Source organism: Corvus cornix, chromosome 3 (assembly GCF_000738735.6).
Source record: "Corvus cornix cornix isolate S_Up_H32 chromosome 3, ASM73873v5, whole genome shotgun sequence".
NCBI classification, from domain to species: Eukaryota; Metazoa; Chordata; class Aves; order Passeriformes; family Corvidae; genus Corvus; species Corvus cornix.
The window spans coordinates 61,987,230-62,005,308 of record NC_047056.1 but is presented as its reverse complement, the minus strand read 5'-3'; the positions used below and the strand labels follow the sequence as shown (position 1 = coordinate 62,005,308).

At 40.0% G+C, this 18,079-nt stretch overlaps 1 protein-coding gene across 4 annotated transcripts in view; it reads left to right on the top strand.

Moving 5' to 3' along the window:
• The window catches only part of NCOA7 (nuclear receptor coactivator 7), an 87,100-nt gene that overhangs the window by 30,426 nt on the left and 38,595 nt on the right, over window positions 1-18,079 (top strand). For all 4 annotated transcript variants that reach the window (XM_039568539.1, XM_039568540.1, XM_039568541.1 and 1 more), the window contains one exon: window positions 15,171-15,424. In XM_039568539.1, coding sequence (XP_039424473.1) covers window positions 15,171-15,424 — 254 coding nt within the window. The remainder of the gene's footprint in view (window positions 1-15,170; window positions 15,425-18,079) is intronic.

Here is an 18,079-nt window from a genome sequence, read left to right as displayed (position 1 = left end):
TGAGCATCTCATTTGGACTTTTTCTGTCTTCTGTTTTTTTCCCATATTCAGTAATTGTGCGCTTCATATTTTTTATTCCTGTGGCTATTAAGACATAGTAAGATGATAAAATAAGAAAAACACACTGAGCACAGAGGGACTGTGTGGAAAGAGGGTATCAGTGGTGGCTAGGACAGAGGAAAACCTAGATAAGAAATCTATGCACAAAGATACTTTATTGGAGGCATCTCCTATATGTGAGACCTTTTCATAAGTTTTTCTGTTGGGTGTGGTTCTTGTTGGTCAGACTCATTATAGCCATGTAACAGACTTCAAGTGTTTGGGTGCTCCTCAGCTCACTATTTTTACAGCAGTTGCCTCCTTGCAATTGTTCTTACTGTGCTGAGCCAATGTGTTGATGTTAATTCAGGTTTCTTGTAGCACCCATAATTTATTTTTTGCTTTTAGGAGGAAAAGTTTTCCACACATTGTTTTTAAAACAAACCATCATGGAGGTTTATCTTGGGTGTGAAGAATAGTCAAGCCAAGATCCTGGAGATGCTTAAATATTTTTTAAATGACTCTAGGAAATAATACATCATTTCAGTTCAGCTGTACAATGAAAATATCTTAACTCAGCTTCCAGATATATAAACATCACCTCATAATTCTGTTACTGAAACTGAATAACAGTATTGCATTTTACTCACATTGTTTCAGGCAATAACATGTATGCCTGAGGCATTCTGTTTTGTAAGAAAAGGCTGAATATATCACTACTTCAGATTTATGGGGTGCAATGGTTATTATTTGCTCTGTTATTTAGGGTGTGTGTGTGTGCAGGATAGTTGATTTGCTATGGTGGATAGCTGAAAAACGCCATAAAATAGTTTTTGAAATACACAGTATTATGATTGACCTTCCAGGTACTTATACAATGTTTTTAGCAGATTTTCTGCCTGCTGCACTGTAGGTCAGTATTTTAGCTGCCCTTTGTAACTGTCATGGTGTAAGACATTTAAAAATGTCTAGAATTTCACAGAAAGCATCATTAGGACCTTTTGGGTGGAGCTTTGGGAGATTGGTCAGGTCCTTCAGATGCTTGAGAGACACTTGCTATTCATTGCTCACAAACCTTTTAGTGTGTGTGTATGTATATTTATATAAAGTTTTCTTTTTATCATAAGTGTAAATCTGGAGAATGAGAGTTGGGAGGGAAATTGAACCTGCTTTTTCTGAAATGTTGCATGGGAAAAGTTGAACAGCTGTTTATCTTGGGAACTGTTTCCTCATCTCACATTGGAGTTGCTTTCTGGATTCTGAGGTTTCTGTGTTAGCAGTCTTGTAATTCTGTGGTGCAGGATAGAACTCCGCAAAAGAGTATGAATCACCATTTTCTGTTTAGTCTTTAAAACACAGAATTATTCCCAGTGTGAGTGCTTCCTCTGGGAAACATAAACAAGCTAGTGGTTTCTGTAGTCTCGGTTCTCTCCAGTGCTTTCATCCTCAACAGTAGTGGAGTCATTTAGGATTGAAGAAGAATTTTGTTACTGGTAACAGAGTTAGTGAAAGTATTTAATGGGGCCCCAAGGCTTTCCTCAGGCTTCTTTAAAACTTTCCAGTACCAGAACTGCTGTTTATGGAGATACAAAGCCTGTGTAAGACAGGAAGCATGGTTAACCTCTTCACCCATTCACTTCCCCCTGCATGTGAAGTGAGACTTGGGTAACAGTGTGGCCTCTGTCTGAAGAGGCTTTTTTTTAAGATGGGGAAGAAAGTGGAGTTTTTTGATGTTCTTGATTTCTTTGAGAGCTGTATCACAGACTGTGCAGAGAAAAGAATTTATTTAATCTTCAAATGTACTGTCTGTGTCACACCAGTAATGTCACAATTTTTCACTTTGCAAGATTCTTGTAAGGTTGGATTGTTAGACAGAAGCATGCAATGACCTTATATTTGCTTTTCCCAAAGGGACCTTTGGGTGTCTCTTATCAGCCTTTAAAAAGAAACTTATTTAGCCTCCTTTATAGAACATAAATAGTTACACGATGGGCCTTTTGGTGTAGACATCTGTGCAGTTTTGATAAGAGTTGCTATTAACATAGTCGCAATGTAATTTGTCTTCCTCTACTTCCCTTCCCCGTGGCCTACAGCTGGGAATGCTGGGCACTGAGGGGTGTACTGGATGTTCCTGGTCTGCCATGCCATTGACCTTTTCGCTCTTGGATTTAAAGACATATCTTAAAGATTATAAAATTTACAAATTTGAGCTTCACAAGATGGCTTTCTGGATAGGTGAGATACAGACTTCTTACTGTATCTGATATAATTACAGTTTTAAATTGCTTTGTTTCCATAGTGTCTGCAGGTACAGTCTTGTCCTTTCAGCCTCCCAGGTGTGTGTTCTCTTCTGTTCTTAGGTGCTTTATGTATCTGCTGCATAAAATTCTGCTTAACCCCAGTGAACTGTTTTAAAATTAAGTCTAGCTTAAACACTAGTGGAAATGTAGCACAATACCTGACAGTCAGTTTTAAGGTGATGTTGTGTAAGATGCTACTGAAAGGAGGTGGTCCCACTCAGCCTTCTGGTTTTGCCATGTCTCTTACAGATGACAGAGCTGTCATCACTGAGCTGCTCCAGCATGAAGATGCCTTCCAGGAGCAGCCACCTAAAAAGATGCCTAATGGTACTGACTTTTTAGTGGTGCTGTTCATCATCATCTGCTCATGCTGTGAGAAACAGCAACTGTCTTGCCTCCTTTTGGCAGCAGTCCTGGTCAGTTCTCCTGTGCTTTGTACCACGTGGTAGTAGGGAGTGGGCTGTACAGTATTTTGAGAAGGAGAACAGTCGGCATTGTGAGCTAAGTCAGAGTTTGCTGGATTGAAGAAAACACAGGCTGATAAGAAGCTAGACATGCACCCTCAGGGAAGGTGTTTCTGGCTCAGAAATGAAATTGCCTGCCTTTGTATCTGCCCTCATTCAGGGCTTTTGCCTGTATGGTTTTGGCATATGCCATGCTAACATTGTATAGTCTATTTCTGGTAATGGTGCTGCGTGTTTAAAGGGAAAGGGATGAACGATACTTGCAGGAACATGCTTTTGGAAAGGGGCAGTTTTTTCCCCTCTCGGTCTGAAAGATTGAAAAGCATTATATAGCTAACTAAGGGAATTCTGTGGGTAAGAGATGAAATACTGTGGATCCTCTGTGGGTACACTGGATACCTGTCTGCTTGCAGTGTATCTGAACTAATAGTTTCATGTTCTGCAGTTTTTGCTGCATGCCTCTGGGCACTAGGCTCCCCACTCCTGCCTCCTCCCCAAGGAAATGAAGCTTTTTTCCTTTGCTCTGGGGCTTTGAACAGGGTAAGATGCTGTAAGGATATTCCTGGTGGCTTTAGGTTCCCTATGGTAAACTTGCATGCCTTCAGTGTTAATCCAGCTTCCAGACTGTGTTTGGAAGGGATTTCTTCCACTCCACCCTGCTCCTGCCAATCTGATTATGCGGAGGTGATTTGTATGTGGAGGTTTGTGGTGGTTTTTTTCTGTCCTGCTCTGTAGTCAGGGCGAGGAGTGTTTCTTAGGATCATCTGAAATGTGAGCATGTATTTTAGCTATGCTCTAAGTCTCTCATGCCATTCCACTGAGATCTGTGGGATTCCTCCTGTTGATTTATGTGAGACAAAATCCCAAGGAGAGCAGCAGAAGTGGTTAAGAATTTGGGGAGGAGAGGTAGTTGTCCTTATGCTGGAAAACCTTTGTAATGAAAATGAGCCATAAATCAGCTCTCTGGGTGTCTTAATACACTGAGTATTTTCCTGTGAGACAGCAGTTTCTGGCACAGAGAACTTGTGTTGTATAACACTTAATATACTGCTAATAACTTCAGGCTTTTGGAACTATTTTTCTTGACTGGCTATTTTTGTTTCAGTAGGTGTAAGCTTAACAGCTAGCCAGTCACTGGTAAGCTTAGTTTAAATTATGTTATGGTTTTGGCATAACAGTGCATTTCTGTCATGGATTTTTGCTTTCAGTAATGCTTCTTTAAATAAATGGCTTGAAGGTGCTAATCACATGTTTCAATCAGACAATCTTTAAAAGTCAAATCTCCTTGAGCAGAAGATTTATCTGTATGTTCACTTACCTTTTAGTGAACTATATGTTAAAAAGATGATGCTGCTCTTTCCACCTGGACCACAGCAGGTGCTGCATGTACCAGTTCTGCTTGCCTGAGGCTGAGAAGGATTTTTTGTTGTTATAGAGATGTTCTGTGTTACAATACTGCCAAAACTCTTTTTTTTTTTTTTTTTTTTTTTGGCAATCCAAAACTACAGCATATGACTCTGGTCCCATGGATGGATGCATTTGAGCAATTTTATGCATGTGAGGAACCATACTGTTAGGTTTTACAGAGCAGTGAAAGCTGCTAGTAGGAGCTGGGCTGTCCAGGCACGAGTGGTGGGAGCAGGTCCAGAGCACTGTGGCTGCAGGGAGAAGTACCAGGGCACCAGAGGGAAGGGGAGGCCAGCAGCTCCCTACCCACCTGCCATAGCAGGGGTAGGACCCAGCATGCCAGGAAGCTTTCCTTCCCAGCCCAGAAAGGAATGGACAAGTGGGCATAATGGCAGGCAGCAGGACAGAATGTCTCAGAGCACCTCCCTTATCTGGCTTGGGCTGGCTGGATTTGGCAGGAAGTCATTGTCCTTGAAAATACCAGGAGACTGAGGACAGCTCCTGGCCTGCTGCTCCCACCACCCTCCTGCTCTGCATCTGCAGGGAGGAGGTGGCGGCACTCAGCCTCCTGGATGCTGCTGCAGGGAGCGAGGCCACTTGGTGTTAAGCAGAAGGGCTGCCTTACAGGATTAAATTCAAGAGCACTGTAACTTCACCTTATTATTCTAGTTCAGCTACTGCTTCAAGTGCAGTGAGACCTCATGGACTCGCTGAGTCCAGAGAACACGGAGATGGAGCAGAGCCTCTTGTGTCCTCCTGGTGACCCTTCTTCCATCATGCTGACAGAGGGCAAGATTTACTTTTTGCTTCTTCATTTTCCCTGAAGTAATTGCTTCTTCCCCTTCCAGCCATATGCGTTTTGACTGCATGTTAAAAGTTTCAGCTGAAGTGAAAATGAAAAAATCCAAACTATTCTTCAGGCAAAAATAAATGCATAAATAACATAGTATTTTATGTAAAACTCATGGAGGAGTTTTAAGATGTAGTAATTAATACACATTTTATCTCTTATGAGTGTAATTGAGCACCTACTACACTACTGTAATGGTATGGCTGCTGGAAAATATCAGACCATGTCAAATTCTCATTTTAAGGATATGCTTGTGAGAAGTTGCCCTTGTACATGCCTGCTATGTGACTGTCCCAAGTAGCCAAGCTCTCCCTGTCTTGTCATCTTTATACCTATGGTTACTGGTCTTTTCGCTCTAGTATTAAAAAGGTGGTGCCATATTATTTTGTATAGAAGATGATGCAGGCACCTGCTCTGGGTCTAGATTGATCATCATTCTCACTTAGGAAATATCTGTTGTATGAGACAATATCAGCCACTATTCTAAACACTGAAACTACAGATCCCTTTTTTTTCCCCCCACCTGTTATCAGCATGACTGAGTGTCTTTTCAGAACTTTAATCCATATAACAAGATCTTCACTGCACTTGGACATTTCTTCTGTGCTGCATGCCAGTTCATGGGGAGTCTGTTCAGGAAAGCCATTAAACTCCTCAACATGCAAAATAGCTTGCAGGTTGTTTGAGGACAATGAATGCAAACACAGAAATGAGATATGCAGTTGGTTGGTTGAGATTTGTTTTTAGCAATTACTCTGAAATGCATTAAATAAAACCTTTTTTCACTCACATTGGTGTGCTTTTTGCTGTAAATTTGTTCCTGAATAGGTAAGTTTTTAACCTGTTTGCAGCCTGTGCACAGCATCTCTTACACTATCATCTCCAGCTGTTATTAACAGAATCCATGAGAAATATGTAGTGACATTTGGATAATTCTGGTGTCATCATGAAAGTTAGCATTTAAAGCCATCGGTTTGGCTTCCCTTTTAGTGCCTTTTTTTAAAAGAGAAAAAACCTTGGCCTTCTCTTCTAATAATAAAAAAGAGAAAGTGTGGGTTTTTTCTTTGTGTTTTTCTTTTTTTAAACTACTTTTTTTTAAAGCGGTATTGGATTGGTAGTTTGATGCCGTACAGATGGGTGCAGTGATGCAGAGCACCTCAACATTTAAATGGTAATTTTCAAAGTAACTTTCTTAAGAAAAGCAAAAGCTAATGCAAAGACAGGTCCTTTAAGTCCCCTCCTTCTCTAAGCTATCTTTGTTCATGGTCTTTTAAATAAAGCAACTGTTGAATTTTTGACTTTACTTTGCTCACTGACTTCTCAACCATAGCCACTTTTAGATCACTGCAACTCTTTTTGTCAGCAGACACTGACAGGTGACTTCACTTATGGAGTTCAGTCAACTTACTCAACATTAAGATCTTTTTTATGGAGAAAACAATGCTTTTTTCTCTCTGCTGCTGTTGGAGAAGCAGAGTCACTGTTTCCTTTTTGCAGCAGGGGAAGCTGCCCATCTTCTAGCCCTTGGAGCACCAATGTTTATGAAAATTCCCCATCACCAAAGCACCTTTTTGGAATAAGCAGGAAGAAGCTGCCATGACCACTTCAGTGCTCCTGTCCAGAGGTCTGTTGGGCATGGTGTGGTGTGTGCCTGGTTTGGCTTTCTGGCCTCCTCTTTTTACTGATCTCAACATAACAGAGAGCAACCAAGGCTGTTGCTTGACCAGCCCTTCCATCTTGGCAAAGGGCCTTCTTGGAGGAGCAGCCTTGCCTCTGCTTATGGCCTTCTCCTTCTGTGTTGATACCAAGGGTAGCACAGCCAAGTGGGAGCTAATGGGGGAGTGATCCAATTCTGAAAAAATGATTTGTGTATTGGTATTTTTGCTGGGTTACCTTTAACCTACATAGTTTCCCGGATCTGGTCCCTGTGCAGCTGCAGCAAATGGGTTTGTACAAAAATTGGGACAACTCCTGGGGACAGAATAAGTGGTGAGCAGAGAGAGAGGCACCTTCTTTTGCTAACAAAAGTAGCTTAAAAGTTTTTTTCTTTGAGCTACAGGCTTTGAGACAAGTCTCCTTTTCCTCAGATGGCATTGTGCTCTGGAGGCTTGCTGTGCTTCTTGTCTCGTTACTGTTGCACCCACCATACCTGATTTCTGCTGGGGGCCAGGCAGGGATGCTCAAGAATGAGGGGCAGGGAAAAAAAAGGGGGTGCCTGCAGGTATCTTTCAAGAGTCTGCCCACAGGTGTACAGCCTTCTAACAGCTTGCCATGTAGATTCCTTCTACAAAAGAAGAAAAAAACAGACAAACCCCTAAAACCAAAACAAACCAACCAAACCACCAAAAGTGAAAGACTGTATCCCTGTCACTGTGTTCTCCATGGCCCTGCCATGATGAATTTTCATATTTGCTCTTTGTACCTTTTTACATCTTTGGCAAACAGTGTGCCTAAGCTATTTATTTTTATCTGCTTTTCACTTTTTTCTGAATGTAATTCTTGAAAGAATTTAATTTGGTCCTTCTCATATAAAAAATACTAAAATAGCACTTCTTGAGGTTTTTTTCCCTGGAGGTGGGTTCCAGCTCCATTACTGCTGCACAATGTATGGAACATTTCCTGTGGGTTTTGCTTTAACTGGCCATTGATTTTCACCTACTGTTTTATTGCTTCCTTGCAAATGTTTGTTGCCATTTGAGTCACTGAGCACTAAATTTCTTTCTGACTGTTTTCAGTCAGTTTAATCAATACTAAAACTGCTTTCTACTATCAGGAAATTTTGCCACATAGGCGATCTGAGAAAGTGGGTGTGCAGCAATCACTGTATAGAGCAGCACATATTCCCCCAGAGCTTTCCATGTACCCTGTTGTTGTCTTTGGGGTTGTTCTCAATTCTTGTACTTTGTTTCCCAATTTTAATTAAATATTAAAGGCCCTTCCTCTTTTTTTCATGGAATTTGAGTTTTATGAAGAGTGTTCCGTTGAGGCAGGGAGTGAGGAGTTTATCAGTTTTGGAGAAACTTGAGATGTGTGTCAGCCAGCCTTATGAGCTTACTGTCCTTGTCAAAATAAAAAAGTTGTAGTATGGTGTGACTCTTTCTGAGCAGCTTCTCTGTAACATCCTCCTTTGCTGTGTAACTGCAGTTCTCTTTTTCTTGCAGTTTCACTCAGCTGATATGGAGGGGAGTGGTGGCTCGAGGGGCTGGCACTAAGTAGAGGAGCACTGCTGGGAGCCAGAACTGGTGACAGGGCAGGGCCGTCTCTCCCTTGCCAGGGCTTTAGTGCAGGGAGGGTGTCTTGTTGAGCCACTTCCAGAAGAATTCCTTGCATGTGTAGGAGCAGTTTGGGGTGATAAATGAACACCACAGTAGGAGAGAGTATCTGGCATTGTCAGCAGAAGACAACAGGAGGAGCATGATGGGAATTTGTTAAGAGTCAGGTTGGTATTTGTGACAAAATAGATCTGTGGTGCTGCTTTAATTGAATAAGCCTAATCAGTGAACTCCTGGCAAAGTTAAAGGAGTCATCTGAAGGGAGGGATTTCTTCATTTGCCTTCTGCCTAAGGCTGTTCTTTGAGAGCTTGCAGTAACTAAGGTTATAAGGGAGAGAATCAAATAGATGTCTAAAGCAAGCAAAATAGCTTTCCAGAATCCTTTTCCTATGGAAAAGATTTTATTAAATTGTTGTCATAGCAACGGAGTGCTGAATAAATCATAACCTCTTTTGCTAAGTAAACACAAAACATGGGGATACTTCTTGCCTTTGAAAATAGAAAGTCTGTTAAGATGTGTGGGAACATTGTAGTCTTAAAATTAAGAAAATAAAAACTTTCTGACAGCTCAAAACTCTCTTTGAGTTTTACCCAGGGAAACTGGGATTATTTCCACCCTCCAAATAAACATAAAAGATGCTAGATGGGATATTTAAAATTCGCTGATCTAAGTCAGAAAACTGGAGAGGAGAAATTAACGTATTTTACTTAATCTAAGAATTCATTTTATCAGAAGGTGTAGTGTCTAAAATTCCAGAACAGATTTACTGCAGTTCTTTCCCTCCACATTACAGATGATGAAACAGATGTGGTGGTGTGGTTTTTAAGCTCATGGCAGTATTGGGTAGAAAATAGACTTACCCTGGATTAGCAGTACAGCACTTCACTCTTTGGAGCATGCCAGCTTTCTTGAGCATTGCTGCTGGCTGGCCATCTGTGAAGGCTGGTGCTGGTACTTCTTGTCAATCAGTAACAAGTGTTCCAATAAAAGTGGAAATTTCCAGCTTTGACCTGTGCTACTAATATCAGAGCTTTCAGGAGTTGCTTTTTGTCCTTTGGAATGACCAGATTATGGACACTTTTAATGTCTGCAACCACCATACTGGATCCACACGGTTGTCCTTGATAATTTTTTCAGATTTTTTTTTTGTAGTTTTTTCCTCTCTGTGGTTAATTGTTAAATATCTGGCAAAAGATGTGTTCTCTCCCTTACATTTGCCTTAATAGTCTGTTTTAATAGTAAACATACAGCCTTGTGGCTTGCTTGTTTCCAAAACAGGACATGTGCCAACCTGAAATGGCTGGTGTTCCATGGAGTGTGCTTCCTTGTGGGGTGGATGCTGTTCAGTTTTAGGAAGATTTCTGAGGGTGAATGGCTTTGTATTAGTTTCTGTGCTGAAGTGAAAGTAGCCGCACTGGGGAGGTCTGGGTACAACGTTACAGTCTGGCAAGCAGTCTGACTTCCTTTGGCTTTGCAAGCAGCAATGGTTTATTTTGTCTGAGATTTCCTCGTTCTTCAGGTTACATCGGGTGGGATGAGAGCACAGCCATGCCTGGAGCTGAGTCGTGCTGGCACTGTGCTGGGTGAGGGAGAGAGGGGTGATGTGTGCAGGCTGGGAGAGAATGGCTGATTAAGATCAGACCAATGGGTGACTAATGGAGATTTTTACTGTAAGATTTCTGTACCTAGGTATGGGGGTTTTTGGACATGAATTTGATTTGTTTAGCTCTTACAGATGGGTGGAGAAAGGCATGTAGGGTAGAAAGAAACTAGTACATGTTATAGTCAGTGCAGAGATTTAAATTAAGATTAAAATGATTAATTCTGAAGAAAATAATTGGGGTGCATATTATTTTTTTACAAAGTAAATTAATTGGAATCTTAATGGGAACAAAACAGATTAAGATGTTTGAAGTGTTCTAAAGTGGCTTTTTTGTAAGTTCTGTTAATCTTATTGTATATATGCATAAATAGATTTTTAAAAATGGTATTTGAGGAACATGATCTGTTTGTGGAGAGCAGGATGTTAAGCTGATTGTATGCCAGATATCAAGGCACATTCTAGAGGATGCACATTGTGGAAAATTTTCAAAAAGGAAAACTTCAGCCTGTCAGCTGAAAGATAAAAAGATTTCTTCTCCCTTCCCCCTTCCTTTTTTAATATTTTTGGAGGGCCACTTTGTTAGATGCTTTTGTTTCTAAAGCAAGAATTGTACATGATGTATGAGTTTTATTAATCTAATGCATCATAAAAAACATGCCTTATTATCAGGAGTTTTTAGAACATCCAATGATATGGACCTAGTGCTCTTTGACTGTGATATTATGCATTGAATGAGGTCCTGTTGAATTGTCTGTTAGATACCTCTACTGACTAAATGTTAAGCAAAACAAAATGAAATTTCTAGGAACAAAGTTATTTTCAGATTTCCGTGTCTTTATTGTCTCAGTGTCAGAGTTGCTTTACTGGTTGCTTGTAGTTTCCAGTGAGAGCTGGGCAGATAGCATCACACCTCTTTTCTCTGAGCAGTTTTCTTTTTACGTTAACCACCTACCTCGGAAGTGTAATGAGAAGTTCAGGCTGTTTTACTGTAAACACTAGTTATTTGCCTTTCATAGGCAGTCAGAGTTGGGTCTGAAAGATGAAGCAGGCCATTTCTTGGAATCTTTACTAGCTCTTTTCCTATAAGTCAGAGCCCAAGGTATTAAACAGTCAGTTGCAGATTAATTTAAGTAAGCGCTGCTAACCTTGCATTTTTACCTGCCTACTCTGTGACTGTGTCCATTTCAGATCATTAGTCTTTATTAAATTAAATTATTTTCGTATTGCAGTTAGTTTTGATTTTGCTGGTAAACTTTGTATTTGGACAAATGTAGAAAAAGGCTTACTGGTTGTTGCCCAGAGAGCACTTGAGGGGCTGGAAAGGGACGCCTCTGTACAAACTCAGAAGAAATGTCTTGCCTGTCAGAACCAATTAGCTTGAAAAATGTTATCTGAAATTACAGATGTGTAAGACTTTCTTCATAAACAGGAGTGGTTTTGCAAATAAGATGTATTTTAACCTGCCCTCCCTGTTTCTTTCTTTTTCTTTCTTCCCCCAGCAGCTTTCCTAGTGGAACACGACATATCTGTCAACTGAAACCAAGCGTTTTCTGCAATAACATTTTATGCATTCGCTTTATGCATCTTATTTTGCCTGAAAGGCTGATTTAATTGCAGAACATGACACTGATCAAACTGAGGGGTTTAAATTTGTTTTGTTTTGTTTTTGGTGGTTTTTGTTTGTTTTTTGTTTTGGTTGGTTGGGGTTTTTTTTGTTGTTTGGTTTGGTTTGGTTTTGGTTTTTTGGGGTTTTTTTTTTGTGTGTTCAGCTCCCTTTTACTTTCATACCTATTAGGACAAAACTGAATATTGGGATTTGTTCACAGACATCCCCTTAAAAACCGAACAAAACCACTCAAAATCTTCCAAAGTAGTTGAAAAAAGAAATAATTTGACAAATGGTGTTCTTATGGACTATTGTCCATAGCAGCTCTCGTCATGAAGGTTGGGAAATACCTGAGAGCTGGGAGAAGAGTAGATTAGACTGTCAGCCTCCACCTTCTTTAGGAGGTGATGGGTTTGAAATCTTAACAGGAGAAGGACTGGCAGCTTGTGTGGGATATACAGGTCAGTGTGAGAGAAGGGTGAGTGGAAGCTGAAGGAGGTACCTCAGGGGGATGAAGTTTAAGATGCAGTAAACCCTCCAGCTGTGCTCTTCCCAGCCTGATCTCTGCTGCCCTGTACCAGTGTGTGTTAATAATGAATTGCCTCGTGTGTATACAGGACTTTGTTTTGCTACAAGGGTGCATAATGTCAAAAAGCATACTAGGTTTGAGGCTGCTGTTTTGGCTTTAAATGCTGTTGAAGGTTTGTTTTAATTCCTTGGGGTATTACAGGCAAGGCTTTTCAGGAATGGTGAATTGTAGCGTTTTGGGTAATTTTGACCAGGCTTTAGAAACCTCTGGAAGCAGCATCTTCCGAGCAGAGATTATAACCCTAGATGGAGTTGCAGTTACTCTGTCCTGTCTGGAATGTCCTGGATACTCGGTCCTCATTAAGTCATTTTTCCTAGTGCCAAGGTTACCACTTTTGGAGTTGGATGGTCATGGCCTTGAAACAGAGCAGTGGGCAGGAGTAAGCTTGGCACCATCTGAAAATCTGATGCGTGCCATGAGGATGGAATAGAAATTATGGAGAGCCCAGTTTCTTGATCTCTTGTACCTGAAAGATGCCTGTGGCACTGTCCATTCACAGCAGCAGGAGCAGCTGTGTGTGCTGGGGATGCTGCAGGTTGTGTAATGAGCTCCTGGTGGGCTGTAGTAGTGGGAATGCAGCAAGATTAAACACTGAGGACAAGAACCAGTCAGTTGCATTGCAGTGAGTCAGTTCAGACTCTCCATTCTGCCTTCCTTTTTTCTATCACTAATAGACGAGTTCTGTTTTAGCTCTTTATTCCAAAAGTTGCCAGGGGCATCTTTGGAAACTCCAGTTCAAATGAGTATGTTTTAAGGAAAGTACTGACAGAAGCTGTTAGTGTTGTCACAAGGACGACCTATAGAGAGCTTTTTCTCTTTATTCTTTTTTTTCCCCTGCCAAAAAGGGTTTATGTTTCCATTACTGGCTTTTTTGTTGTTTTGAGATACTACATACATACTGCAGAAAGCTTACTTAACAGAGTTTGTGATCAAAACAAATAGACTGTGAATCTGAAGACAGAAGTCTCTGATGCAGTATGAGTGGGGTGCCGGTGGTTGCTTGCTAGTTCTCATCTACTGAAGCAGGTGATTTGGGTATCCTGTGATATGCACACACGCTGGAAGGTCATTGAGTTGCCAGAGTCAAAAGTCAGGAATGTGGCTCATTTAGAAGTCTGGAATCAGGTATAACCATGGTAGGAATATGCCCTTTCAGCGTAGAGGGCTGCTTTGCCAAGATTTACACCAGAGCTAAATACACATATCGTGTATGCAAAGTGTCTGTAATGTTTTGTGATTGCTACAGCAGGCTTTCATAAGGGCTGTGGCTTTTTAGTCAAAAATAAGCTTCCTTTGCATATGCACATTTTCATTAGTCTAAACACTTCATTTGTTATATAAATGTAGTCACTTTTATCTTTTATAAATCCTCGTATGGTGTTTTCATATGTAGTCAGGACTGAATCCGTAAAGTTTCATACACAGTAACTGTCTCTTGCTGGGCAGAGCATGAGCAGCCACTACTAGCTGTCTTACAGATCTGTGGGTTTGAATGAATGGGGAACCACAGCATCCTCACTGGACTGGCTGCAGGATGTGAATCTTCCGATTTTGGGAAGCATTTAAGGCATATGTATACATACATGTGTGATGGACACAGTTTGTAAGAGTATTTTGAAGTGTTTTGCTGGAAAGTGTTGATCACGTAGTTTGAGAAAGTGACCCTTGTCAGAGGTTTCAGTCTAGACATTCTAAACTTGGAACTGGTTTTAATATTTTATTAAAAAAAAAAAGGTGTGTAGCCTGAAATGTCTTTCTAAAATTTTCAAATGCTCTGTGTATTTATTTTTATGTTGTAGTCTATAAAAATACATGAAAAGCATATAAACGTAAAAGGTGGAAGAAAGAATCTCTGAAATTCCTGCATCATATTAATAAGTGAATGTATTAAGTTTTCACTTTAGTAAGCTGCTGCTGTGAGATCATGTAACCTTTTCCCATTTGTGGTGACTCACTGGTTGTCTGTATTTTCTACGCATGATTCTTCCTGTGTGCAAAACAAAGTTTTTAACATCAACAAGATAAATACACTACTCGCTCCCCTAGGCACCTTGAAACCTAGAAGTTCATATACTGAAGAGAAGGACCATTAGATAGATTAGTTTTTCAGTTTGTATGGAATGACTCAGTGATTAACTGGGAACTGTTTTAGTGACAGTGACCCTCAAGCCATAGAGTCAGTCTTTGCTCTCACTAAGCAAACTCAGTGGTATAGATGGTGATTTAGCAGAAAATTCTATGTTAGGATTCCTGAAGCACCTTTCTCACTTGAACTGTGCTTTAAGCACAGTCTTCTGAAAAGAAAATACTCTTGCTGCTATAGTGATAAGTTAGAAGATTTATAGGCAGCTCATTAAGATTTCTCTCAGAAGAAATCTAGGCAGCTGGAAAATGTTCTGGCACAAGCAGTTTGTGGCCACATTGATCATGTTGCAGAAGGAGCTCCTGGGTTACACGTGGAATACCAGGGAATGTGGGTTGTGCCAGAGCAGCTGTGGAGTAGCATGAGTGGCCTCTAGGAGATAACCTTGGACAAAATGGAAAAAAGTAACAAGTTTATATGAGAACAGATGTTTCTTTAAAGCAGAAGCAGTGGACTGTGGAATTGTTGTTAGCTGTTGTGTTATAGTGCATTGTGATCTGAGGTTTTGTTTTATCCCAGGCTTCATCTTGAAAACATGAATTCAGTATCGTGTTTCTACATTTAGATGTATAGTCCTTTTAAAAAACTCCAGCTTTTCAATGGTTTGTTTGTTTGTTTTCCCCTGTTCCTTCCTCAGTAAACAATAGTAAAAACTTTATTACCTTTTTTGTTATTCTTGAGAAGGTATCCTTGAGATTATGATATAATGGAAGAAAGAGTATGAGGTAGCATAATCTTAGTTACCAAGTTACTGATGCCAAGTGTGTGATTTTTTAAAGGGTTGTAAGGAATTCTGATATTAAATTCATTTTTAAAAAGATCAATTGAGAAAGTGAGTTAGCTGGTCTCTAGAGGTTGGCTAAATCTTAATGTGGGTTTCTTTTCTTTATGCACAGTTTGAAAAAGAAAAGGCAAGTCAAACAAACCACCGAGACTGTCTCTGCCAATTCCCCTGGATCTGCTGTTTCCAAAACTCCTTCTGAGAAAGATGATGAAAGTAAAGTTATTTTGGAGCAAATCAGTTCCTCTGAAGACAACTGTAAATTTCCTGGGGAAAAGGAAACTGCTCCAGACAAGGAAAAAAAAAAGAAAAAGTACAATCAACTGAAAGACATCAGACGCACAGAACTTAAAAGATACTATAGTACTGGTGAGTTATGTTACTGCTGTAGTATTTTAAAATATATTTGTTTTGATAGCTTGCTAATGTATTTTTCTCATATTCTGTAGGCCTTTCTTAAAAGGATAATTGACTTTGGATATCCTTCCTATAAAAGCAAATAGAATTATACAGTTCAAAATATCATCTGCTTCTAACTTAAAACTTTCATTCTCACAAAAATACCTGTGATCTTGTTTTTCAGTTCTAAAACTCAGTGTTGTTATAGGCAGCAGTTAGTTTATTATTGCATTTTATTTTAGTTATTTTTAAGATTAGTCTTCAATGTTTTATGGGGTTCAATTCTTTTGGCAGGGTTATTTTATAATTTGATATATACTGTTTAAGACCTCAGTCTTAATTCATATTTATGTTTGTCTGTTGAAGTGCAAGGAATTAAATTTACTACATATTTTTAAACAAGCTGTCAAAGGGCTTGTGTGATGGCTTGTTTCCCCCTCGTGCCCCCAGCTGTCTAAGTAACTCATTTAATTATAAATTCCTTTTTAGATTTATTAATTGCAAGCAATTAATTTTGCAAGAAAAGGAATCCTTTTCCAAAGAGGAGGAAGGGAACAGAAGATTGTAGCTATCCTCAAAGCAGACTTTACTGCTCACACAGAGTGTGCATGGATGGCTGACTCCTAAGGAGGAGTCCTCTTTTGGAGAAAAAAAAAATCTTCAGTAAAAATGTTATTATGTGTTGAGTGGTCATGCAGACTAGTCCACAACCAAAGAGTGCCTTTTCTGAGGCAGTACAGGCCTTGCCATAAAGAAGATAAACCCTGCAGTAATGTTTCCTAGCAAGCTCAAGGGTTTACAGTGATATATTGATGAGGCTGTAACTTTTGGTAGATTTAAAATGTGATGAGATCCATAATTTGAAAACTAAAGGCAAACTTTCTTCTCTCTGTCTGAAGTTCTGACCACACTGTTCTGGAAGTAAAATCTGTAAAAGAAAGACTGGAGAACTGTTAATGAACAAACCTGTAAATTCTTTCTACTTTGGTAGTATGCTGATATAAAAAAACCAAGCACACCAAAATATAAACCTCTGCTGCATTCCTAGTAGAGTGCTTCTGCTAGAAGCACTTGTTGGTTTGTACCTAGAGGAATTTAGGGGTTTGTGAGGTAGCTGAATTTTGTTTCTCAAGTTTTTCAGGAGTTAAATTAAAAAATTCTGCAACAGTTGGCAATTGGGGTGGCAAGATGAGGGCAAAGGGGTCACTCCCTGTCACTGAAGAGTGTGGAGGTGCTGGCGAAAGAAATGTAAGGACATCTTTGATGTCTTTGAGTTGTCTTTGACTTGTGATCCAACAGTCAGTACAAACTCAGGTTTTACTTAGGTTTGTTTCATAAGTGTTCCTGGGTTTCATGTGGACTGGCATCATTACAGGGTGACTTGAAATGTTACTGGTCATTGTATTAGGTGTGCAAAGCTTCTTGGTTCTGCAGAAACACAGAATTTCTGTTGAGAAATAAAGTAATTTAATGCTGCTGTTGAGCTGAGCACAGACTTGACTGGCAAATCCAGAGAGAGGGGAAAGACCTCATTCTTGTTTAAATGCCTTCTTTCAGTTGTTCCTAAAGGCTTTTACCCAACTGGAGCATCGAATTGCAGAAGTGAAAGTTTAAATAGAGGCAGAAAAGAGTTGATTGTGAAACAAGTGCAGTAGCTCCATGTTCCCTGTGCAACTTTCAAAATGAAGTCTTTTCAGTAGAATTGTAAGTTGGCGTGGCATTGGACTTACATGGCTTATACTGCCTTCACCCACTGCAGCTATAGCTCGCAGGGTTACTTGCTTAGCTGTTTGTTACTGCAGCTCTCCTGAAAGCTGCCTCCATTGCCAACATCCAGAGTAGTTTCTGAGAGCTGTCTGTACACCCACAGCAGTCTGAAAGTGCTGGACTTGTTTAACTAGTTTGCCTTTTACCTTCATATGGTGTGGCAGAGGACATACCCATCTGTCTCGCTGAGCTGAGTTCTGCCAGGTGTGCATTCAGCAATTCTCTGCTGGAAGTTGTGTCAGCTGCAGTGGTGGGAAGGTACTGCCAAATCTGTAAAGACCTTATCTTTTCATTGTTGATATACTTTCATATGAAAGTGTCTGAGAGGGATTATCCATGCATATACATATGTCTTCATTATTTAATGTTAGGAATACATATGCCTCATTTCCCTCTCCCCCCCCTTCCCTGTCTTTTTTTCCCCCCTCTGACTTCTCCCATTATTGATGTTTCTGAAGTGCTCTGACTAAAAAGCATGCACTCACTCTCTGCTAACCATTTTTCTAGTTATGTTTTCTCAAGGGCTTGGAGGTTTTGGTGGTTGTTTCTGCCCAAATATGCAGCTTTGATTAATGTTTAGAACATGGCAGGGGGGTTGGAGCTAGATGATCTTTAAGGTCCCTTTCCACTCAAACAGTTCTATGATTCTAACTTTATGAAAATCTGACACAGGAATTACTTTTTTTTTGTTGTTTCAGAATGCTTTCTGCACTTTATCAAATTGTTTACATTTTCCTCATGAGAAGAAAAAATTATTAAATGGAGCAACAGCCTTGCATATTCCCATGATACACCCAAACTGTGTGGCTTAGTGGAGGTTCTTAGATGAGTCATGAGATGATTTGAGTCCAGAGGAGT